This window comes from Panthera pardus, unplaced genomic scaffold, assembly GCF_024362965.1.
Source record: "Panthera pardus isolate Hobbes unplaced genomic scaffold, ASM2436296v1 HiC_scaffold_13, whole genome shotgun sequence".
NCBI classification, from domain to species: Eukaryota; Metazoa; Chordata; class Mammalia; order Carnivora; family Felidae; genus Panthera; species Panthera pardus.
The window spans coordinates 170,815,253-170,833,246 of NW_026526688.1; the positions used below are offsets into that span (position 1 = coordinate 170,815,253).

Below are 17,994 nucleotides of genomic sequence, written 5' to 3' on the forward strand. Positions count from 1 at the left end.
GCTTTAAGCTCCACACTTTATCACTTAATTAAAGCTCTGTTTTTGATGGAAGAAGAAAGTTTTCAAATTTCTCTTTTTAAAAAAAATTTTTTTTTAATGTTTATTTTTTTGGAGAAAGAGAGGGAGAGACAGAGTATGAGCATGGGAGGGGCAGAGAGAGAGAGGGAGACAGAATCCAAAGCAGGCTCCGGGCTGCAAGCCGACATGGGGCTCGAACTCACGCACCACAAGATCATGACTTGAGTCGAAGTCTGACGCTTAACCGACAGAGCTACGCAGGTGCCTCTGAAATTTCTCTTTTTGAAAGAATGGTTGTGGTTACTGCTTGGCAAAGTGAAGAGATGTAGGCAGTCGCCTCTTTGCATTGGAGTCGATTTCAGGGGAGCTCCCGCCTGGTTGGGGCTGAGCCGTCAGTGCTCAGTGGTGAGGAGGGGAAGGGAGACAGCATCGATTGATTGGGCAACACTTCCAGAATCAGTCTTCCCGAGGGTATGGTTACAGGAATCTGCAAACTTGACTGAATCTTTAATTATCTTTGAGGAGGCTGTAACTTCTGGAGGTGGTAGAAGCTTCCAGAGGATGAGGCATGGGAGCTCCCTCATCTGAAGTAATGAGAGGGCCTGTCTGAACCAATGGTGAGGATATTCTCAAGATGTTCACTAGCTCCTGCCCCCTCTGTATTTATTCAGATCTCCTCTCTGGAAGCTCTGAATACGAATACCAATTCTGGTCCACCAAAGCCACCTTGATTATTTGCAGATGGTAGAATTTCAAATCTGTTGACACAGCTTATATGTCTCACGGAAGTGCCTAGTGAAGGATTCCCTGTGGAGAATGTGTATTTACCCAGGTGATGAGTTACTGGAATGCCCTCTGAATGGGCATCCCAGGAACTTCCCATATTTGTACTTAGCATCTGCTTAAGCTTGCGAAGGAGAAAGAAAGTTGAGTTTACAAAGCTAAGGCAAGAGCTTTGTGAAATTAGTGATGCCTGCTGATGTGCCAGTGGGTAAAATTAAAAAAACAAACAATCGTGTGTGTGTAACATTCTGATTGGCCATCTAGGAGGATGGCTTTCTCATCCCCTTTCTTCCTCTCCCTTCCTCCCACCCCCAAAATGAGATTTTCAAAGTCCAGTCAGAAAATAAGAGCATTGAGGCAAAGGAGTGCAAACAGTCTTGAAAACAAGACTCCTCCTCCCTCCGGGCCCTGTGCAGGTAACACAAAGTGGGGATAAAGCCCTTGGTCATAAAGGGCTTAGACATGTAATGTTTCCATCAAATCTCTTTGTTGCTATTTGTCTTTATTTGCATGTGGGTCCTGTCCTGTGCAGTTAAAGCAACTCTGGCTTATAAGATTCTACAGAAAGATAAGCAGGGAGGAAAGCGTCTTTATATATTTCAGCAAGTCTTAATATAATTCATATGAATGCAAATAATTATGAAAATATCACTCTTGGATAAGGAGACAGGATTTCAAAGGAGGCTTTTTCTTTGACTTCTTTTTCCTCATTTATAATGACAACTCCCATTAATTGAATGCCAGCCTTCACAAATTCCCAGCATCAAACATGTTTTTGACCTGAGCAAACACAGATTACATGGAAGGCGTTATCTTTTTGTGGAGACTGGGTAAGGACTGCTAGCAGCGGAGATTTGGTGAGAGTCTGAATGGAAGGGAATCTCTTAGAAAAGAGGGGAGAAAGTCACTCCCAGACAAGCCTGGGCTGTACTGCAGCTGACAGGGTCGGCTCATGTGGGGCTGCTTCAGAAGGCAAAGTTCGGTCCCACAGGCCAGAGTTGCAGGGAGGCAAATTTCAGGTCGTTATTTAGGAAAAAATATGTATGTTGGCTCACCAGGAGCATTCCTGCAGTGGAACAGACTGATTCAATAAGCAAATAAGATTTCATACCACTGAAATATCCTAGGTGCCACCTCTCTGGGCATCTGTAGACGGGGGTTTTTAGTGTTAGCCTGGCTAACCTCTAAGAGGTCGGAAGGTGCCTTGTAAGTTCCTTTTGAGGAGAGAGAAGCACGGAAGCAAATTCCATTTATGTAAGAGGGTTGTGGGGGAGAGAGGGAGGAAAAGGGTGAATACTTCTGTCTTGGCTCTTTTTTAATAGAACCCATTTGAATAAAGAATCATGTCTTCATTCATTCCATAAAGATGGATTAAGCCCCTACAGGGTGATTAAAATGCTGTTCAACTGAGAACAATAAAAGCATTCTTTTGTCCTTTTTCCTTGCCATTAAGAAATTTGAGGCTGTCATGTACGATTCTTAGCGCTGACATTTTTCCCTGGCAGAACTGGAGGCTGGTCCTCTGGGGGAATAATTACCAACGAGAACAGCAAAAGGAGTAGAGAGTTGGAAACACAAGGGCGCCGTAAACAAAAGATGAAAGGTGCTCACTTCTGTTCAAGTTTAAGGAAGGGGCACAGATAGCTACGGCTATAAGCCTTCCACTTCCTGGGGGCTTTCTTGTTTTTGTTTTATACAAAAGGGACTTATTAAAAAACCAGTAAGACATCACTACATCATGACACTGTCACACTGGGCTTTTAACACAAGACTTGCTCTACCATACTGGGTGGCGGGGGAGGGGGGCATCACTTCCTGGTTTTTAAAGGAAACACTGTGATTCCCATGACTGCACAAAATAAATGTGTGGGGAGCAGGGGACTGGAACAGCGCCTCTTTTAGCAAATGGCTCCTCATCCAGCACTGTAAATGGAGCAAGCTGGAGCAAAGGACGAAAATGGTTCTTGCTGCTGAGTGTCAGACAGAATGTCTCAGACATCTGGAAGACTCTGTTGGAAAAAGTAGGAGCTGTGTTCTGACTGGACCTCAGAGATCATTTGGACCAGCTTTGTGGTTTTAAATGAGCGCACCAAAGCCCTGGGGGGGTGCATGACCACCAGGGTACCCGGTCGCTGGGGGAGGCATAGAAGCCCATCTGAGCCGCGGAAGCCAGGTAGCTGTATAGCCCAAGGGCTACTGGCGGCTCTGAGGAAGGAAGGTGGGAAGGTGGGAGGTGGCAGGAAAGCCATTGAGGGCTCTGTAGGCAAAGGTTCCTGAAATGCCCCAGCAGCGGGCTGACCCTCCCCCTCATGCAGTGTCAGAGCCACCTTGGGCCCTGCCTGGCTGTGTGACCCCCGGTGGCACCTGGTGCTTTTCCTCCAAAATTCCCACGTGGCCCTAGGCCCATCACAACAGCGTAGGCTTGCAGTCTGTCAGGAACACTATAGCTGTGGAGGTTTCTTGTTCCCCTCAGAACACAGGAAGATCTCTAGGAAAGGTCGGAGTGCTCTTACATGTGAGCATAAGGTCTCTTAGAACCCTAACACTGATTGGAAAATGTCTCTCTGAAAGGCCAAGTTGGACGATGTCTTGATCATTGTTGAAACTGGATGATGGGACATGGGGAGTTCATGGACTATCTCTTCTACTGTGCGTGTTTGAGAGGTTCCAGAATGAGAAGTTTAAGGGAGAAAAAAATAGGCAGATGTACTATGTTCTTTTGTACTCAGGAGGTCCCACACTCCTCAGTCTCCTAAAGCTGGGACCCACTCCCTTCTCCAGGGAAAAGGCCCAAGACGCCAAGGTCACCACAGACCTCCCTCCCTTCCTATTGGTTGCTAAGACCGAATAGCCTGTCTCCTGCTGCACAGCCTCTGCAGCCCTGGAGACTTCTCCTGAAACCCTCTTTTTTGGATGCCTTTGGGACCAGCTTGTCCTGGGCTTGCCCCCTCCCCAACACTTTCTCCACCCTTTCATTGGGCCCTCCTGCCTCAACAGGGCTTTTTAATGCCTTTCTCTTTCGGTCCAGGCTTCGTTTTGTCTTTTCTCATTCTCTACACTCTCTTCTGCTCTCCTGACTACTGCTGCCCACAGGTCCATGTTTTTGGTCCAGACCACAGGCCTGAGCTCAGGGACTAAGCGTCCACCTGCTTGGTGGCCCTGGCCACCTGGAGGCCCTCAAACACCTCACACTTCCTGCCCAACATGGAGCTCATGAGCTTCCTTCACCAAATCCCTCCCCTCTCCCCACCTCGATGTGAGGGCACATAGTTGGTCCGGCAAGGACCCTAGAGTTATTCTGGGTTCTCCCCTCATCACACCCATCAGTGTCAGCCGTCCTTCCAACACCTCCCTTCCATCTGTCTCCTCCACCCTGTTCTCACAGATGCTAACTTAGCCCGCATCAGGCTCATCCTCTGCTACTATGTTGACATCGGGGGGTGCTCCCTTGACCCACTTTGTTCCACCCAAAGAAAGTTTTCAAAACCCCTGTCATGTGGGGTCACATGCCATACTGCAAGGCTCAGATGGCCAGACTGCTGATTGGCCACACATATAGCCTCCCTGCAGTCACCCTCGGCCCCTTACCACACCACTCTGTGGACTTTCTTACTTCCATGCTTTTGCTTGTGCTCACATTGAATCTTCTGTGAACCGTCCACTACCCTTCTTACCCTGGTGAGGTCCTTACTATACTTAAAGATGCAGCTCAAATCTCACTGGACGTCCGTATCATTAGACAGTGGGCTTCCGAGGCTGAACCTTGTCTGTGTTTGCATCTCTGGTGCCTGACACGTAATAGTGCCTCAGAAGCTATTTGTGGAGGGAATTGAATATTTTTTAAAAACAGAAGTCTTTAATCATGTCATAGTTTGGTTAGAACATAAAGCCAACTGGCAGCCGTATTAGTCCAATTGCTGCTTTAACAAATTACCACAAACGGCAGCTTAAAGCAACACGAATTTATCCCCCTACAGTTCTGGAGATCAGAAATCTAAAATGAGTGTCGCACTTGTAATCATGGTGTCCATGTGGTTAAAGACTCCAAGAGGAAGTCTTTCCAGCTTTTAGAGGCTGCCTGCTTTCCTTGGCTGGTGGCCCCTTCTTCTGTTCTTTCACTTATAAGCAAAATTCCTCCTTCTTTCCCTTGTAATTGTGTTGGGCCCAACCAGATAATTCAGGATAACAGCCCCATCTCAAGATCTTTAATTTAATCACATTTTGGCCACGTGAGGTGACATATTCACAGATTCTGGAGATTAAGGGTGAGCATCCTAGAAGGGTCATTGTTCTATTACAACAGCCTTTTCAGAAATCAGATGCTGGAAAGCCAAGCTTTTTTTTTTTTTTAATTCTTTTAATGTTTATTTATTTTTGAGAGAGAGAACACAAGTAGGGGAGGGACAGAGAGAAACAGAGACACGAAATCCCAAGCAGGCTCCAGTCTCTAGGCTCTGAGCTGTCAGCACAGAGCCTGACACAGGGCTCAAACCCATGAACCGTGAGATCATGACCTGAGCCGAAGTCGGACATTTAACCGACTGAGCCACCCAGGTGCCCTATGGAAAGCCAAGGTTTTGAAACCACCAGTTAAGCAACGTTTGGGTTTCATTCTAAATAATAATGAAATTAGATGAGCCACGCACTTCGCTGCACACAAGGGGAGCTGTTCACCTTGTGTATGCCCCAGGTCTGAAAGAGAGGACTTACCTGCTTCTGACAGACCTCCGTGTATAGCTCGCGGCTATTTAGGGTGACTCGAGACACACAGATCACTTGACCTCCACAGTGAGGAGAGAATGCTGGTTTTTTTCCTTGGAAGCAGATAGAAAACCTGGAGGGGTTAGTTATGGGATTCACTCACCATCACAAACTGACAGATTCCTACCTTCCCGATCTATCAGCCTGGTACCTGAGAGGGAACAAGAAAAGACAAAGCTGTAAAAAAACAAAGAAAAAAGAAAAAATTGTCAGAATCCCCCAAACAAAGCCTTTGGCGGCTGAGCCTCTCCTCTGGGAAGATGTGGGTTCCAGATGGTTGCCTTAGGCATTAATCACTTTCCCTGAAGCCAGAAGAAAATGAAGATTAATAATAATAATTTTTTTAAAAAATTACTCCTGAGGGGTTGCATATTAAAGAACAGAGGGCATGGAGCTGAAGTTTGATAGGATGATCCATTGCTCATTGATAACGGCTTGTTTCATCCTCCTTGGTGGTAACCTTGCACTTGCAGCACTTGCCGGCCGGCCAGCAGTCCTGAAGAGCAGGGTGGACCTTGGAAGCTATGCCATAGAATATCAGAGCCACACAGGAACCTGGGAAACCTTTTTTTTTTTTTTTTTTTTCTTTTTCCAACTCTCTCACTTAGAGATGAGGCTAGACTCCATGCCCGAGGTTGTATAGCTCAGTGGATCCAGGAATGAGACTGGAATCGGGGTTGCCTGAATCCCGATACATTGCTCTCTGACATTGCCTTACTATCTCTGAGAGACAACAGACACGTTAGATCCGTGCAAGAACTACAAAAAGTAGTGTGTGACAAGCTCCTGTCCTTTGTGCTATAGAATTTATATACTATAATAAGCATTTAGACACCAGCAAGGTCCTGGCACCCAGCAGGCTCTTGAACTGGATGGACCGTGCAGTAGAGGGAGCAGTGCCCCCCTGACAGTGCAGGGATACCAGCGGTCGCCAAGTGAGAAGAGATGCCATGAGTGGGGACCTGCCTTTCCAGAGCAGAGAGGAGAGCTCCTTGGCTGGAATAAGGATGCTGGGAGAGTAGGTGCGACAAATTTTGGAACTGTAGAAATCCACACAGAGTTGTTGGTGACCACAGAACCAAACAGATTTGACCGCAGCTGAATGTAACTTTATTTACTTAACTTTATTTATTTACTTAGAGAGAGAGAGAGCGTGCATGCAGGGGGAGGGGCAGAGAGAGAGGGAGACAGAGAATCTTGGGCAGGCCCTGGGCTATCAGCACAGAGCCCAACATGAGGCTCGAACTCACGAACCACGAGATCATGACCTGAGCTGAAACCAGGAGTCTGTTCGCTTAACCGACTGAGCCACTCAGGTGCCCCTGAACATGGAATTTTGAAGGGAAACAGTTGTGCATGGTAAGACACCACGTATATTCCTTTAGGATCCATTTAGGAAAGAAAAGAAGCCAGAGAGCTGGGAGCTAGAAACAGGGCTTCCCTTGAGCATGGTCTCCAAAAGTGAGGCCCTCTCTCATTTCTTTTTTAAATACAGTATAAAACCTTGGATTGCGAGTAACCTGCTCTGCAACCGTTCTACAAGACAAGCAAACATTGTTCATAAATTTTAACTTGATAAAGGAGCGATGTCTTGCAATACAAGTAGTACATGACGTGGAACGTCACATGATCCCAACTGAGCCAATGGTTCTTGAAATTCGCTTTAATAGACAAGTGCTTTGGATCATAAGCATGTTTCCAGAACGAATCATGCTCGCAAACCAAGGTTTTACTGTACCGTGTTGTCTTGATGGTGGTTGAGACCAGAATGGAAAGGCATCAGGAACACAGTGTAGAATAAGACTGTGCTCGGGGCGCCTGGGTGGCTCAGTTGGTTGAGCGTCTGACTTCGGCTCAGGTCATGATCTCGCGGTTCATGAGTTCAAGCCCCACATCAGGCTCTGTGCTGACAGCTCAGAGCCTGGAGCCTGTTTCAGATTCTGTGTCTCCCTCTCTCTCTCTCTGACTCTCCCCCGCTCATGCTCTGTCTCTCTCTGTCTCAAAAATAAACGTTAAAAAAAAAAAAAAAATTTAAGACTGTGCTCATCGCTCAGTCTGGGCCCAGTGCCTCACCCAGACCCACCCCTCAGCCCACTGCCGTGTAGCCTGACACCTCTGACTGAGGGCCGGCTCACCCTTCAGGAGATCAGGATGCGTGCTGCAGGACCCATGCCGGAAAGAGAAAGGAACACTCGGTACCTATATGGCCAGGCCTGGACTGGGTATTGGGAATGAATAAGACACAGATCGTCTTCACAGAGCTTTAATGACTTGTGGGGAATACACGCTCCTACGCAGACACCGATGGTACCCAGTGCTAAGTGCCACGTGCATAAGTTGTGACCGCAGCACTGGGAAGGGCGATCTGCTCATCTCCGGGTCCCACATGGTGACAAGGGCATGGAGACCGTGTGCACAAAGGCAGGGAGCAGAGACCTGCTGAGAATGCCCGAGAGGTCGTAGGGCTGGCAAGGGGCGATGGGTTCAGGACGTTTTTCAGGAGGTAAAACTGGCCAAACAAACACAGGGGGTGGGTACAGAGGGTGAGGGGGAGTCCGGAAGGCCTCCTGGTTCTAGCATGGAGGACACCAGCTGAGACAGAACATGAGGAAGGAGAAGGTTGGGGGGAGCAGGTGTTGAAGCCAGGTGTGGACAGGCTGAGGCTGAAGTGCCCTGACCTGGGGTCGGGGTTCGGGAGCCCCCACTGCACATGGCGTGCGATGCAGGGGAGGCTTTCCTGCCACATCTCCACGATGGCCAGTGGCCTCCAGTGGGTAGATCCCTGTGCCTTCCCAAAGAAGCCAAGGATATCTAGAAGAAAGCAGCTGTCATGGTCTGTGAAAAGACCACCAGTTCTTTTGTTAAGAGGAACCATTAAAAATAAATCCATGTGTGGTTACATTTACAGACAGTATCCTGGCTTAAGCAACAAACACAAAGAACGCGTTGTGATCCAGATGGGGTAAATCTGGGCGTGTATTGTTCTTAAACACTTCGATCTTTAAACCACTGTCCTCCAGTACGAACAGTAAGAAATTTAGTTTTACAGTTGGTTGTTCGGCCCGGTTCTTTTGAAGCCAGGCCTTGCCACAGTCGATATCCTTTTCATCAGCAGAACAGATGCTAACACGCAGCACCAGCTGCACGCCCACCGAGGTGGCTGGGCTGACGGTATAGAGTGCCATGCTGCCGCCGTCACCCCGAGCTCTGGAGTGGGAGCCGCGCTTAACAGAATCAAGCGCCTTTGACGGGATTTCAGTCTGCGGTGTCTCCTTGTGTCACAGCCCAGCCCGTGACTGCCCGTCCGCTTTCTCCTGCAGCTGTGGGTCCGACGCATTCTCCGTGCACGTGTTTACCCATCAGCCCCTATTGTTCTGCCTCTGCTGTACCACTGCGTTTGTCATAATAGCGCTCATGCACATTCATGCTCTTCTCAAGCCCCTTTTCTCTTTTATAATCATGGTATTTGTTGTTACACTAGAGAGAAAGTTCATCAAGAATTCGGTTTTTCATTAAGGGTTGTAAGAGTTTCCAGGAGTTCAGCACACTAACTTTGGGAAACATTGTAGTTCTTTTACTCAGAAATGAATTCTTTAAAAAACTTTTTTTTTTTTAATGTTTATTTTTAAGAGAGAGGGAAACACAGAATCCGAAGCAGGCTCCAGGCTCTGTCAGCACAGAGCCTGACATGGGGCCCGAACTCAACAAATGGCAAGATCATGACCTGAGCCGAAGTCGGATGCTTAACCGACTGAGCCCCCCAAGCGCCCCAGAAATGAATTCTTAAATCCATGAAACTGCTCCTCCATTTTGGGGTAGCTATTGAAGTTTACGTTTTGTTTTTAGCCCTCGCATACTCTGTTTGGCACTGACATACCGGCTCCTTGCTCAGCTAACATTCGCCACTAGAGGGCGTGTTGGTAAAGTTTCCTTTTCTAACATACTGATAAATTTTGTTTGCACAGAGATTTTGCTTATGTAGCAAGAGACAAAGATACGCGAATTTTGAAATGTCATGTATTTCGATGTGACACACCAGCAAAAGCCATCGCCACAAGTCTCCACGAAATCTGTTCCAAGGTAAGCAGGTCAGGACACTGTGGTCAATCCCTCTCTTTTTTCTCACTGCCTGAGCAGGGAAGGGGCCGTGAAAGGGCAGGGGCAGGGGGCATGCCAACCTGTGCCTTGCATTCAGGAGAAGCGAGCAGACCATGTATTTAGCCCAGGAAAAGTACTCCTGCATTACAGGTGGTGCTCTCAATGGCTCTCCACCCACAAAATGAGCAGAGCCTTTGACCCTCCCACAGTTTGGAGGATATGGTAGGTGGGCAGAACAGTGACGGGCGAGGTGGTAGAGATGGGTACCCCGAGCCTAACTCGGAAAAGGGGGAAAGGAGTCAGGGCAGATTTTCCAGAGACAGGGCCCCCTGATCTGAGAGTAAACACAGGGAGAAGGAAGGGTGTCTGTGCAAATGCAGGCAGCCGGGAGTTGCCGTGAACCCGCACTGACTCCAGGAGGACACATAGCTGCTCATGGAAACTGACCGGCTGTGAGGCAGGGCTGTGGTCAGTGTCTCACACTGGGGAGGTCCTGCTTCCTTAACCAGAGTCACAGAGCCTCAGAATGAGGACAGACAGTTGGGCATCTCGGGACTAGCCTTCCTTCCCTCCAGCAGAGCAGTCCTGCTAGAAACATCCCCACCCTCTGCCTGGTCCCTCCTTTGACCTCCATCCACAGGGCCCCCTACTTTTCAAGAGGCTGTTCTAGTAAATGAGCAGCGCTGACTGTTACAGAGTTCTTTCTTGTGTAGACCTGAAGTCCTCTTCTCTAGAACTTCCGCATATTTACTTGAGATGTGAAATCTGTAGCAACAGGGAAAGATGCCTCCATCTTGTCTGTTTGCTGGGCAGCCCTTTGTTATTTAAAACATTTGAAGCTGTGAACTGTACCTGTACATTTAGAAGTGCTGGACAAGTATCTGTCCTGTCTCCCTCGTTTCTCCAGAACCCCCACCCCCATCTCTTTTGGGTCACATGGTTACCAGGCCCCTCACCCGCTTCTGAGCGTACTGTAGTTGGTTCCCCCTGAATGAACACAGTGTTCTAAGGGTGAGCCAGTAGAGAAAAGACCATGGGCCACTCTGTCCCTTGACCTCCAAAGATGCAATACTGGGGTGATTGATATTTTTAGCAACCATATCACCTGCCGTCTTGTGTTCAGATAGTGATTAGCCAGGTCCCCAGGACACTGTCACAGATGCCCTTCAGGCAGGCCTTTCTACTCCCCAAACTTACTTACTGAATCTAAACACCAGACCTCACCGTCACCTCTGCTGGACGTCACCTTTCTGGTTTGAGGCGGATGTCAAGACCCAGCCTCATTGCAGCTCCTCTGAGCTAGCCACGCCCAGACTGTAGCCACTGCTGGGCAGCAGGGACAAAGCAGGTGCCAGCCACATTTCCTCAGGGGGGAAGGAGCTGGGACCAGTCTGCTGCTCTGATGCAGGTGACCAGGACTTACAGGATGGGTGCTGGTCCCGACACCACTGTTTATCCCAGCCCAGATTCACACTGGTGCATCAACAAGCCTGGGCCCGGCTGCACCTGTTACAGCATTACAGCACACTCCCTAGGTGCCATTTTCTTCCTCTATTTCTGCAACAGGCACCGCTGAACACTATTTACATGCCAGGGACTGTTCTAAGAACACGGCAGAGACTAAAACAGAAAAGAAAAATCTTTGTCCTTGGGGAGCGTAAGGCCCCCAGAACACGGCCTGGCACAGAGGACGTGCTCAGTTAAAATTTGATGTTGTTAAACTCGGCCGCCTCCTTGCCTGCTGTCCCAGGCGCAGGCCGAGACAAGGGTGGAGTGGAGCTCTGGAGAAGAAGTGACTTTCGTTCTGTCTGGAATTTTCAGAAAGCTTGGGCTGGGAATGAAGGTGTGAGTTACCTTTTGGGTCATCGAAGGTTGGGCTCTTAAGCCACACCAGCACTGTGTAAACAGAAGTGAGAAGTGATGACTTTTCAGTAAAGGAGATGTCAGTGCCCCCAGCAGAAGAGAACCAATGTGGTAGGCAGCTGACAGATTGAACAGTTTAGGAATAACAACCCCAATCGATAGCAGCTAATATTGCTGAGCACTGAAAAAACTGACATAACCTTATCACTGGGGACATAAACGTGCAAAGGGGAAATGAGACACAAGAGGCCAGGTGACTCGCCCAAGATCACACAGCTAGTAAGTAGCGAAGGTGGGATTTGAACTCATTCGCTATCCCCAGGGCCCGGAAGAGGGTACCTAACAGCCAGCATTCAGAAGCAGTGGGAAAAGTCCGTTACTGTGCGTGTCTCACTGACCACAGTGGGCCAGCAGAGGATATTTGTTTGGGCTGTTTCACTAGAGGTAGGAGCCAGGTGAGTAGAGGAATGAGTTCCAAACAATCAGGGGGCTCTGAGGGCTAGTCATTCACCGGTTACCCCTGGGGAAAATGAGCACACTTCTCCATGTGTGCAGTACGGGGGTGGGAAGTCAGGCAGTAGACTGTATGTAAAGCCAGCTTAGCTTGGAAGCAAAGTCCACTCAGACCCTTTGCTGGCTGGAATAGCTGCAGGCAGGGCGTCTGTAACCACAAACCACAGTGTGTTTTCTCCCCTTCAGATTATGGCCGAACGGAAGAATGCCAAAGCCCTGGCCTGCAGTTCCTTACAGGAAAGAACCAATGTGAATCTCGACGTTCCCTTGCAAGGTAGGTCAGTGCATCTGCTGTCTTCACGATGGTGCTGTCCATCCTAGTCAAGAGCCAGAAGGTCTCACAGGGCTCCCGGCCATTTCTAGTCTCCTTAAAAACCATGCTCAACCCAACAAACGCACACTGAACCAGCCCCAGGGAGCCTCCTGTGCGCAGAGTTCATTTTGTGTCAATAGGGTTAGGCACAAAAGGCCAGGATGAGTTTTATTGCTACAAAAAAGGACAAGATTAAAGAATATTGTCTTTAGTGATTTTATAACTCCTGTACAGCCTGGGATAAGAACCAGCTAGCTTAAAAATATGTGGGTTGATGTGAAAAAAAATTTTTTTGTAACTGTGATGATGAATGTTAAGTAGACTTATGGTAATGGTTTTGCAACGTATACAAGTATCAAGTTACTGTGTTAGACACCTGAAACTAACATAATGTTGTGTGCCAATTATACCTCAATAAAATAAAAATATATATATTGATATTTGGGGGGATTCTGTTTAGTTATTTTTCCTGTCTCTGTGCCCCTTGTGAGTAAATTCTCTCTGGGCATCAACCACCTAACAAATAGGACATCAACAACTGTTATTTAGCATGTACGAAAAGGACAGTAGCAGCTTTAAGACACCGAGAACTAACTGTTCCTGCTTCCCTGCTGAGAAACGAAAGTTGAATGGGGTTTTGATTGACAGACCCCCAGTATCTAGCAGAAGACCCCCTGTTCTCCCAGAGCAGGTGCGCCGCTTCTCCCTCTAGAGACAGGCTGTTGTGGCACAGGTGGTGGCTGTGTTTTATGTGTACGTTGGAACCACTGACAAAGATCTGTTGCTTTTGTTCCCTGTAGTAGATTTTCCAACACCAAAGACTGAGCTGGTCCAGAAGTTCCACGTGCAGTACTTGGGCATGTTACCCGTAGACAAACCCGTCGGTATGTGAAACATTTATGTCCTTTCACTGTGCAAGTGTTCGGGAGCTCGGGGGAGGTGTCCACCCTCCCCAACGGGTGCGATCTACTGTTCTGCTCCCTTTCCTAGGCTTGAATTAGGCCCTTGCACTGTCACCAGCCACAGCACATGAACAGTCCCAATCAAAAGAGCAAAAGAGGGCAGGCTAATAAGCTGCTCGTCATGTGGTCCCCAGAATACAAGGACTTCAACAAGGCAGACACATAGTTCTCGTGCACCCAGCAGGCCAGAGATGCATGAGCCAGGGCTCTGCCCTTCTCAAGTGGGCCTTCCATCCCTGGGGCCATCTCTGCTTCAGTCCTCGTTGGCCCCTGGGCGGGGAGAAAGGGCTGAGGGAGCCCTCATGCTTTTCCTTCCAAGGTGTGATCCAAGAGCAGCACACAAGGCAGTCAGCTCCCACCCCGGGGGCAGAACTTCGTTGCTTAGCCATAGGAGCTGAAAGGAGGCGGGGAGATGTGCCCTTTTCCTGGGCGGAAAAGGCTGTGGAGAAACCTGAACCCTCATGCACTGCTGGGGGTGGGGGGGGGGGAAAGTAAGGTGGTACAGCCACTTGGGAAAACAGTCTGGCACTTCCTCCAGAGTTCACAGAGTTACCGTTTGACTCAGCAGTTCTGCTCCTGGGCACATACCCAAGTGAAATGAAAACATCTGTCCACACACACATTCACAGTAGCAGCATTCGTAATAGTCACAAAGTAGAAACAAATGTCCCTCAACTAACAAATGGATTCATGAGATGTGATGCTGCCATGCAGTGGAATTTTATTTGGCAGTAAAAAGGAATGAAGTACTAAAATAAATAAATAAATAAATAAATAAATAAATAAATAAATAAATAAGGAATGAAGTACAAAAAAAAATTTAAAAAAAAAGGAATGAAGTACTAAAAAAAAAATTAAAAAAAAAAAGGAATGGAGTACTAAAAAAAAAAATAAAAGGAATGAAGTACTGATAAATGCTACAACGTGGATGAACCACGAAGACCATATGCTAAATGAAAGAAGCCAGTTACAAATCACACATACTGTGTGATTCCATGTATAAGAAATGTCCAGAAGAGACAAATCTCTTGGGATAGAAATTAAATTAAGTAAGTGATTGCCTAGAACTAGGGGGCTGGAAAGAAATGGATGGTGACCCCAAAAATGTAAAGGGTTCCTTTTTGAGGAAATGAACATGTTCTAAAATTCATTGTGGTGATGATTACACACCTTTGTGAATTTACTAAAAACTAGTGCGTTGTACACTTTAAGTGAGTGAATTATAGATGAATTATATCTCAATAAAGTTGTTATCTGACCTACCCCCTCACACTGCCACAAAAAAAACGGGTGTGGGAACACTCAGCAAAAGGGCCCCCTGGTATAGTGCATTTTACTCATGTACAGGGCCTTCCAAACTTGGCCTTGTTCAAGTAGCAGAATAAGGTGGAGGAAGATCGGAGTATTCTGGCTGTCGCTGGCTTCTGTTCAGTTCCTTTTTTCCCAGGCTCCTTGCTTAGGAAAAGGTAGCATTTGCTTCAGTGCTATTTATATACTTGGGGCTGGGGAATCTTTGGAGAGAAAGTAGTACCATGGTCCAGTTAGACAGGACATCACACACTGCACGTCTCTGGAGGCTCTCATGACCCTCCTTTCTATTGAAAAAGCTGGCTTTTTTTTTTTCCTCCCCAAGCAATGAAATGCTCAAATAGAATGTCTCCTGGAACTATTTAAAAAAAAAAAAAAAAAAGATTACTTTGGGTGTAGCTGTTACTGGGTGATTTGGGCCCACATTGGAGAGTGATAAGTGGCTTTAGGACCTTTTTCAATTATCTGTTCCATCCACAGGAATGGATACCCTGAACAATGCCATAGAAAGTCTTATGACCTCATCTAACAAGGAGGATTGGCCGTCAGTGAACATGAATGTGGCCGATGCTACTGTGACTGTCATCAGTGAAAAGGTAAGAAGGATCGTAGATGCAGTTGGTCTGTCTGGGTTACAGTGAAACTCTGGATACAGTATCTTCCGTGGAACTTAGACACATAGCCAAGGCTTCACCTCCAGGGAGTTATGCTTACTTGTAATTAAAATAGCCTGCATTTATAAAACAATTTTTTTGTCCTTTGTGTCTGGATCTCTGCATAACTTTGCTCTCCTCTGAACCAAGAAGCTCTTGTCCTGGTGTTCCCCATTCTTTCTTCCTCATGGGCCCAAGAGATTAAAATCATTTGCCAGAGGTAACTATGACGCTAGCAGTAACTCATTATGGGGAGTGGTTTTTTGGCTGCCCTCCAGGGTTCAGGGTTACCTGGGCTATTTGTCTGGAGTTGGGGCCCAGGAGATGCTTCTGTCATGGAGGGTCTTTGGTTTGTTCTGTCAATAGTAGCAGAGGCCGGTGGTCATCCAGAGAGGCCAGCATTAGCCTCGAACCAAATTATCCCAATTTTATGGTTGATGAAACTGAGGCACAGCGAGGTTAAATAACTGCCCATGGTCACAACAGCTAGAAGTGGCAAGCTCAGGACTTGATCCAGGCAGTCTGCTCCAGACTCTTTACCACTTTTCAGTTCCACCACCGTGAAGCACCTGCCACGGGAAGACCGCAGGTTGTTGGCCTGCTCCTGATTCTGTCCACTAGGAGGTCACCTTCAAGCCCAATTCACCTTCTCAAAAGGAGTTAGGAGTAAGATGCTCACTGACCCTGCCTGCCTCTCCAGCCTGCCAGGCTGGATTTCCTTAAGTCTTGAAACATGTCATACCCTTTTCTGCCTCAGCATCTACAAGCACTTCTGTGCTCCACGCCTTTGCCTACTCAACATTTACCGGGATCTCAACCTAAACATCATCTCTCCCAAGAAAACTTCATGGCATCTCAGGCTAGTTTCATTTGCCTGTTAAGGAATTCCATAGCACCTGAGTGAATATTTAGTAAGTCAAGATGTTAATGATCCAGAAGTCAACATTCTGGATGTGTTTACTAATTCACAAACTACATATGGTTGTTGCAAAGGATGTGGTGTTCGTAAGAATGAATTCCGAACATTTCTTTACACTGCATCATATGGATACCATATGGGGACCGGTTTGTGGGGAACAAAGTGATTTGGCAGCTTTTATACACAGTTTTAGATAGAAATATGATTCCACGTGGTATTTAGCATGGGAAGGAGAACTGGATGGAAAGCCATCCCATGGCTCCTTTTCTCTTGGTTGCTCTGAGGTTTCCAGCGGGTTCACTTGGGCAAATGGGTTTTGAGCCACTGGGTGCCCTGTATGGGCAAACCCGAAGAAGTATAGTATACATGGCTGGGTTCCTACCCACAGTGAACACGCAGGCTTGGAGCCTAGAGGACCGACAGCAACAGAACACGCCTGCCACGGAGAGTGTAGCTCAGCGCGGGATTAAATGTCAGACGCCCACATAGCAATGATGGCTGCTGCGGACATATTTAGAAACTCGCCTTTCTAGGAAAACAGTCCTTTCTAAATCCAGTCGAGCTATGTATTTTTAACACCAGTGTCTCTACACGGCCACTCCAGTCTTGATTCTATGATCTAAGAAATGAATATGTTTATTTTATAACTGTTGCCTGGCTTCACAGAGAGAGTGGGGGCTGACCAATGTGTCTTGCAGAATGAAGAGGAAATCTTAGTGGAGTGCCGCGTGCGATTCCTGTCCTTCATGGGCGTCGGGAAGGATGTTCATACATTTGCCTTCATCATGGACACCGGGAACCAGCGTTTTGAGTGCCACGTTTTCTGGTGCGAGCCTAATGCGGGTAACGTGTCTGAGGCGGTACAGGCCGCCTGCATGGTGAGTAGTCACATGCCAGGGAGCCGTTGGACCTCCCGCACCACTGCTCTTGTCTCATATGCGGTAAATTAGCACAGAGTTACTAATATAAGGGAAAATATGTCTAATCTCTAAAGTGATGTTTTGCTGTATAACCCCCTCATTCCTGTGGACACAGTCACGATGAGCGGTTTACCATCTCAAGAGGCCAGGACGCCTACAAGAAGCGGGACTGGGCGGAGCGATGTTCTGAGGAGATTTCCAGTATCACTGAAAGCAGTGATCTTCAAAGCCACAAATTCTTAATTCTTGATCTCTAATTAATTTCAATAGGTGATCAGGAAATGTTGGTCATGTATGAATTGGTGCTATTTAGAACGAACTTGGTACTTAAAAAAATTGCAGTGTATTGAATGATTTTTATTTCAGATAGTTGGTTTAAGCCCACTGTTCTTACATATTTTATTTCATTTATATCTGTGAACTTAATCCTTAAAACAGCCATTTGTAAGGTAGTTGTTCTGTTTTCTTTATGACAGAACAGAGGCTCAGAAGAAAGAGCGGGCCTCAGGGCACAGAGTTGACAAGACAAAGCCTGTGTTCAACCCCAAGTTTTGGGGGTTTTTTTGTTTGTTTTTTAATGTTTATTTATTTTTGAGAGAAAGAGTGCAAGCAGGGAAGGGCAGAGAGAGAGGGAGACACAGAATCCAAAGTAGGCTCCAGGCTCTGAGCTGTCAGCACAGAGCCCAAAGTGGGGCTCGAACACACCAACTGGGAGATCATGACCTGAGCCGAAGTCGGACGCTCAACCGACTGAGCCAAGTAGGTGCCCCGCAACCCCGAGTTTTTGAGGTGACACAGCCAGTTCTCTTTGCACCATGTATATGATATCAAACAAAAACACCACATCATTCATTCTGCAAATATCCTTTGAGCACCTATTGTG

The 17,994-nt window shown here is 47.3% G+C and overlaps 1 protein-coding gene across 11 annotated transcripts in view; it reads left to right on the forward strand.

Annotated features, from left to right (window-relative positions):
• The window catches only part of APBB2 (amyloid beta precursor protein binding family B member 2), a 388,585-nt gene that overhangs the window by 363,315 nt on the left and 7,276 nt on the right, over positions 1-17,994 (forward strand). For 9 of the 11 annotated variants that reach the window (XM_019413479.2, XM_019413526.2, XM_019413467.2 and 6 more), the window contains 5 exons: positions 9,528-9,642; positions 12,223-12,310; positions 13,150-13,233; positions 15,100-15,215; positions 16,890-17,069. In XM_019413479.2, the coding sequence (XP_019269024.1) occupies positions 9,528-9,642; positions 12,223-12,310; positions 13,150-13,233; positions 15,100-15,215; positions 16,890-17,069 (583 nt within the window). The remainder of the gene's footprint in view (positions 1-9,527; positions 9,643-12,222; positions 12,311-13,149; positions 13,234-15,099; positions 15,216-16,889; positions 17,070-17,994) is intronic. The other 2 variants (XM_019413533.2, XM_053901611.1) reach the window with 1 other exon arrangement.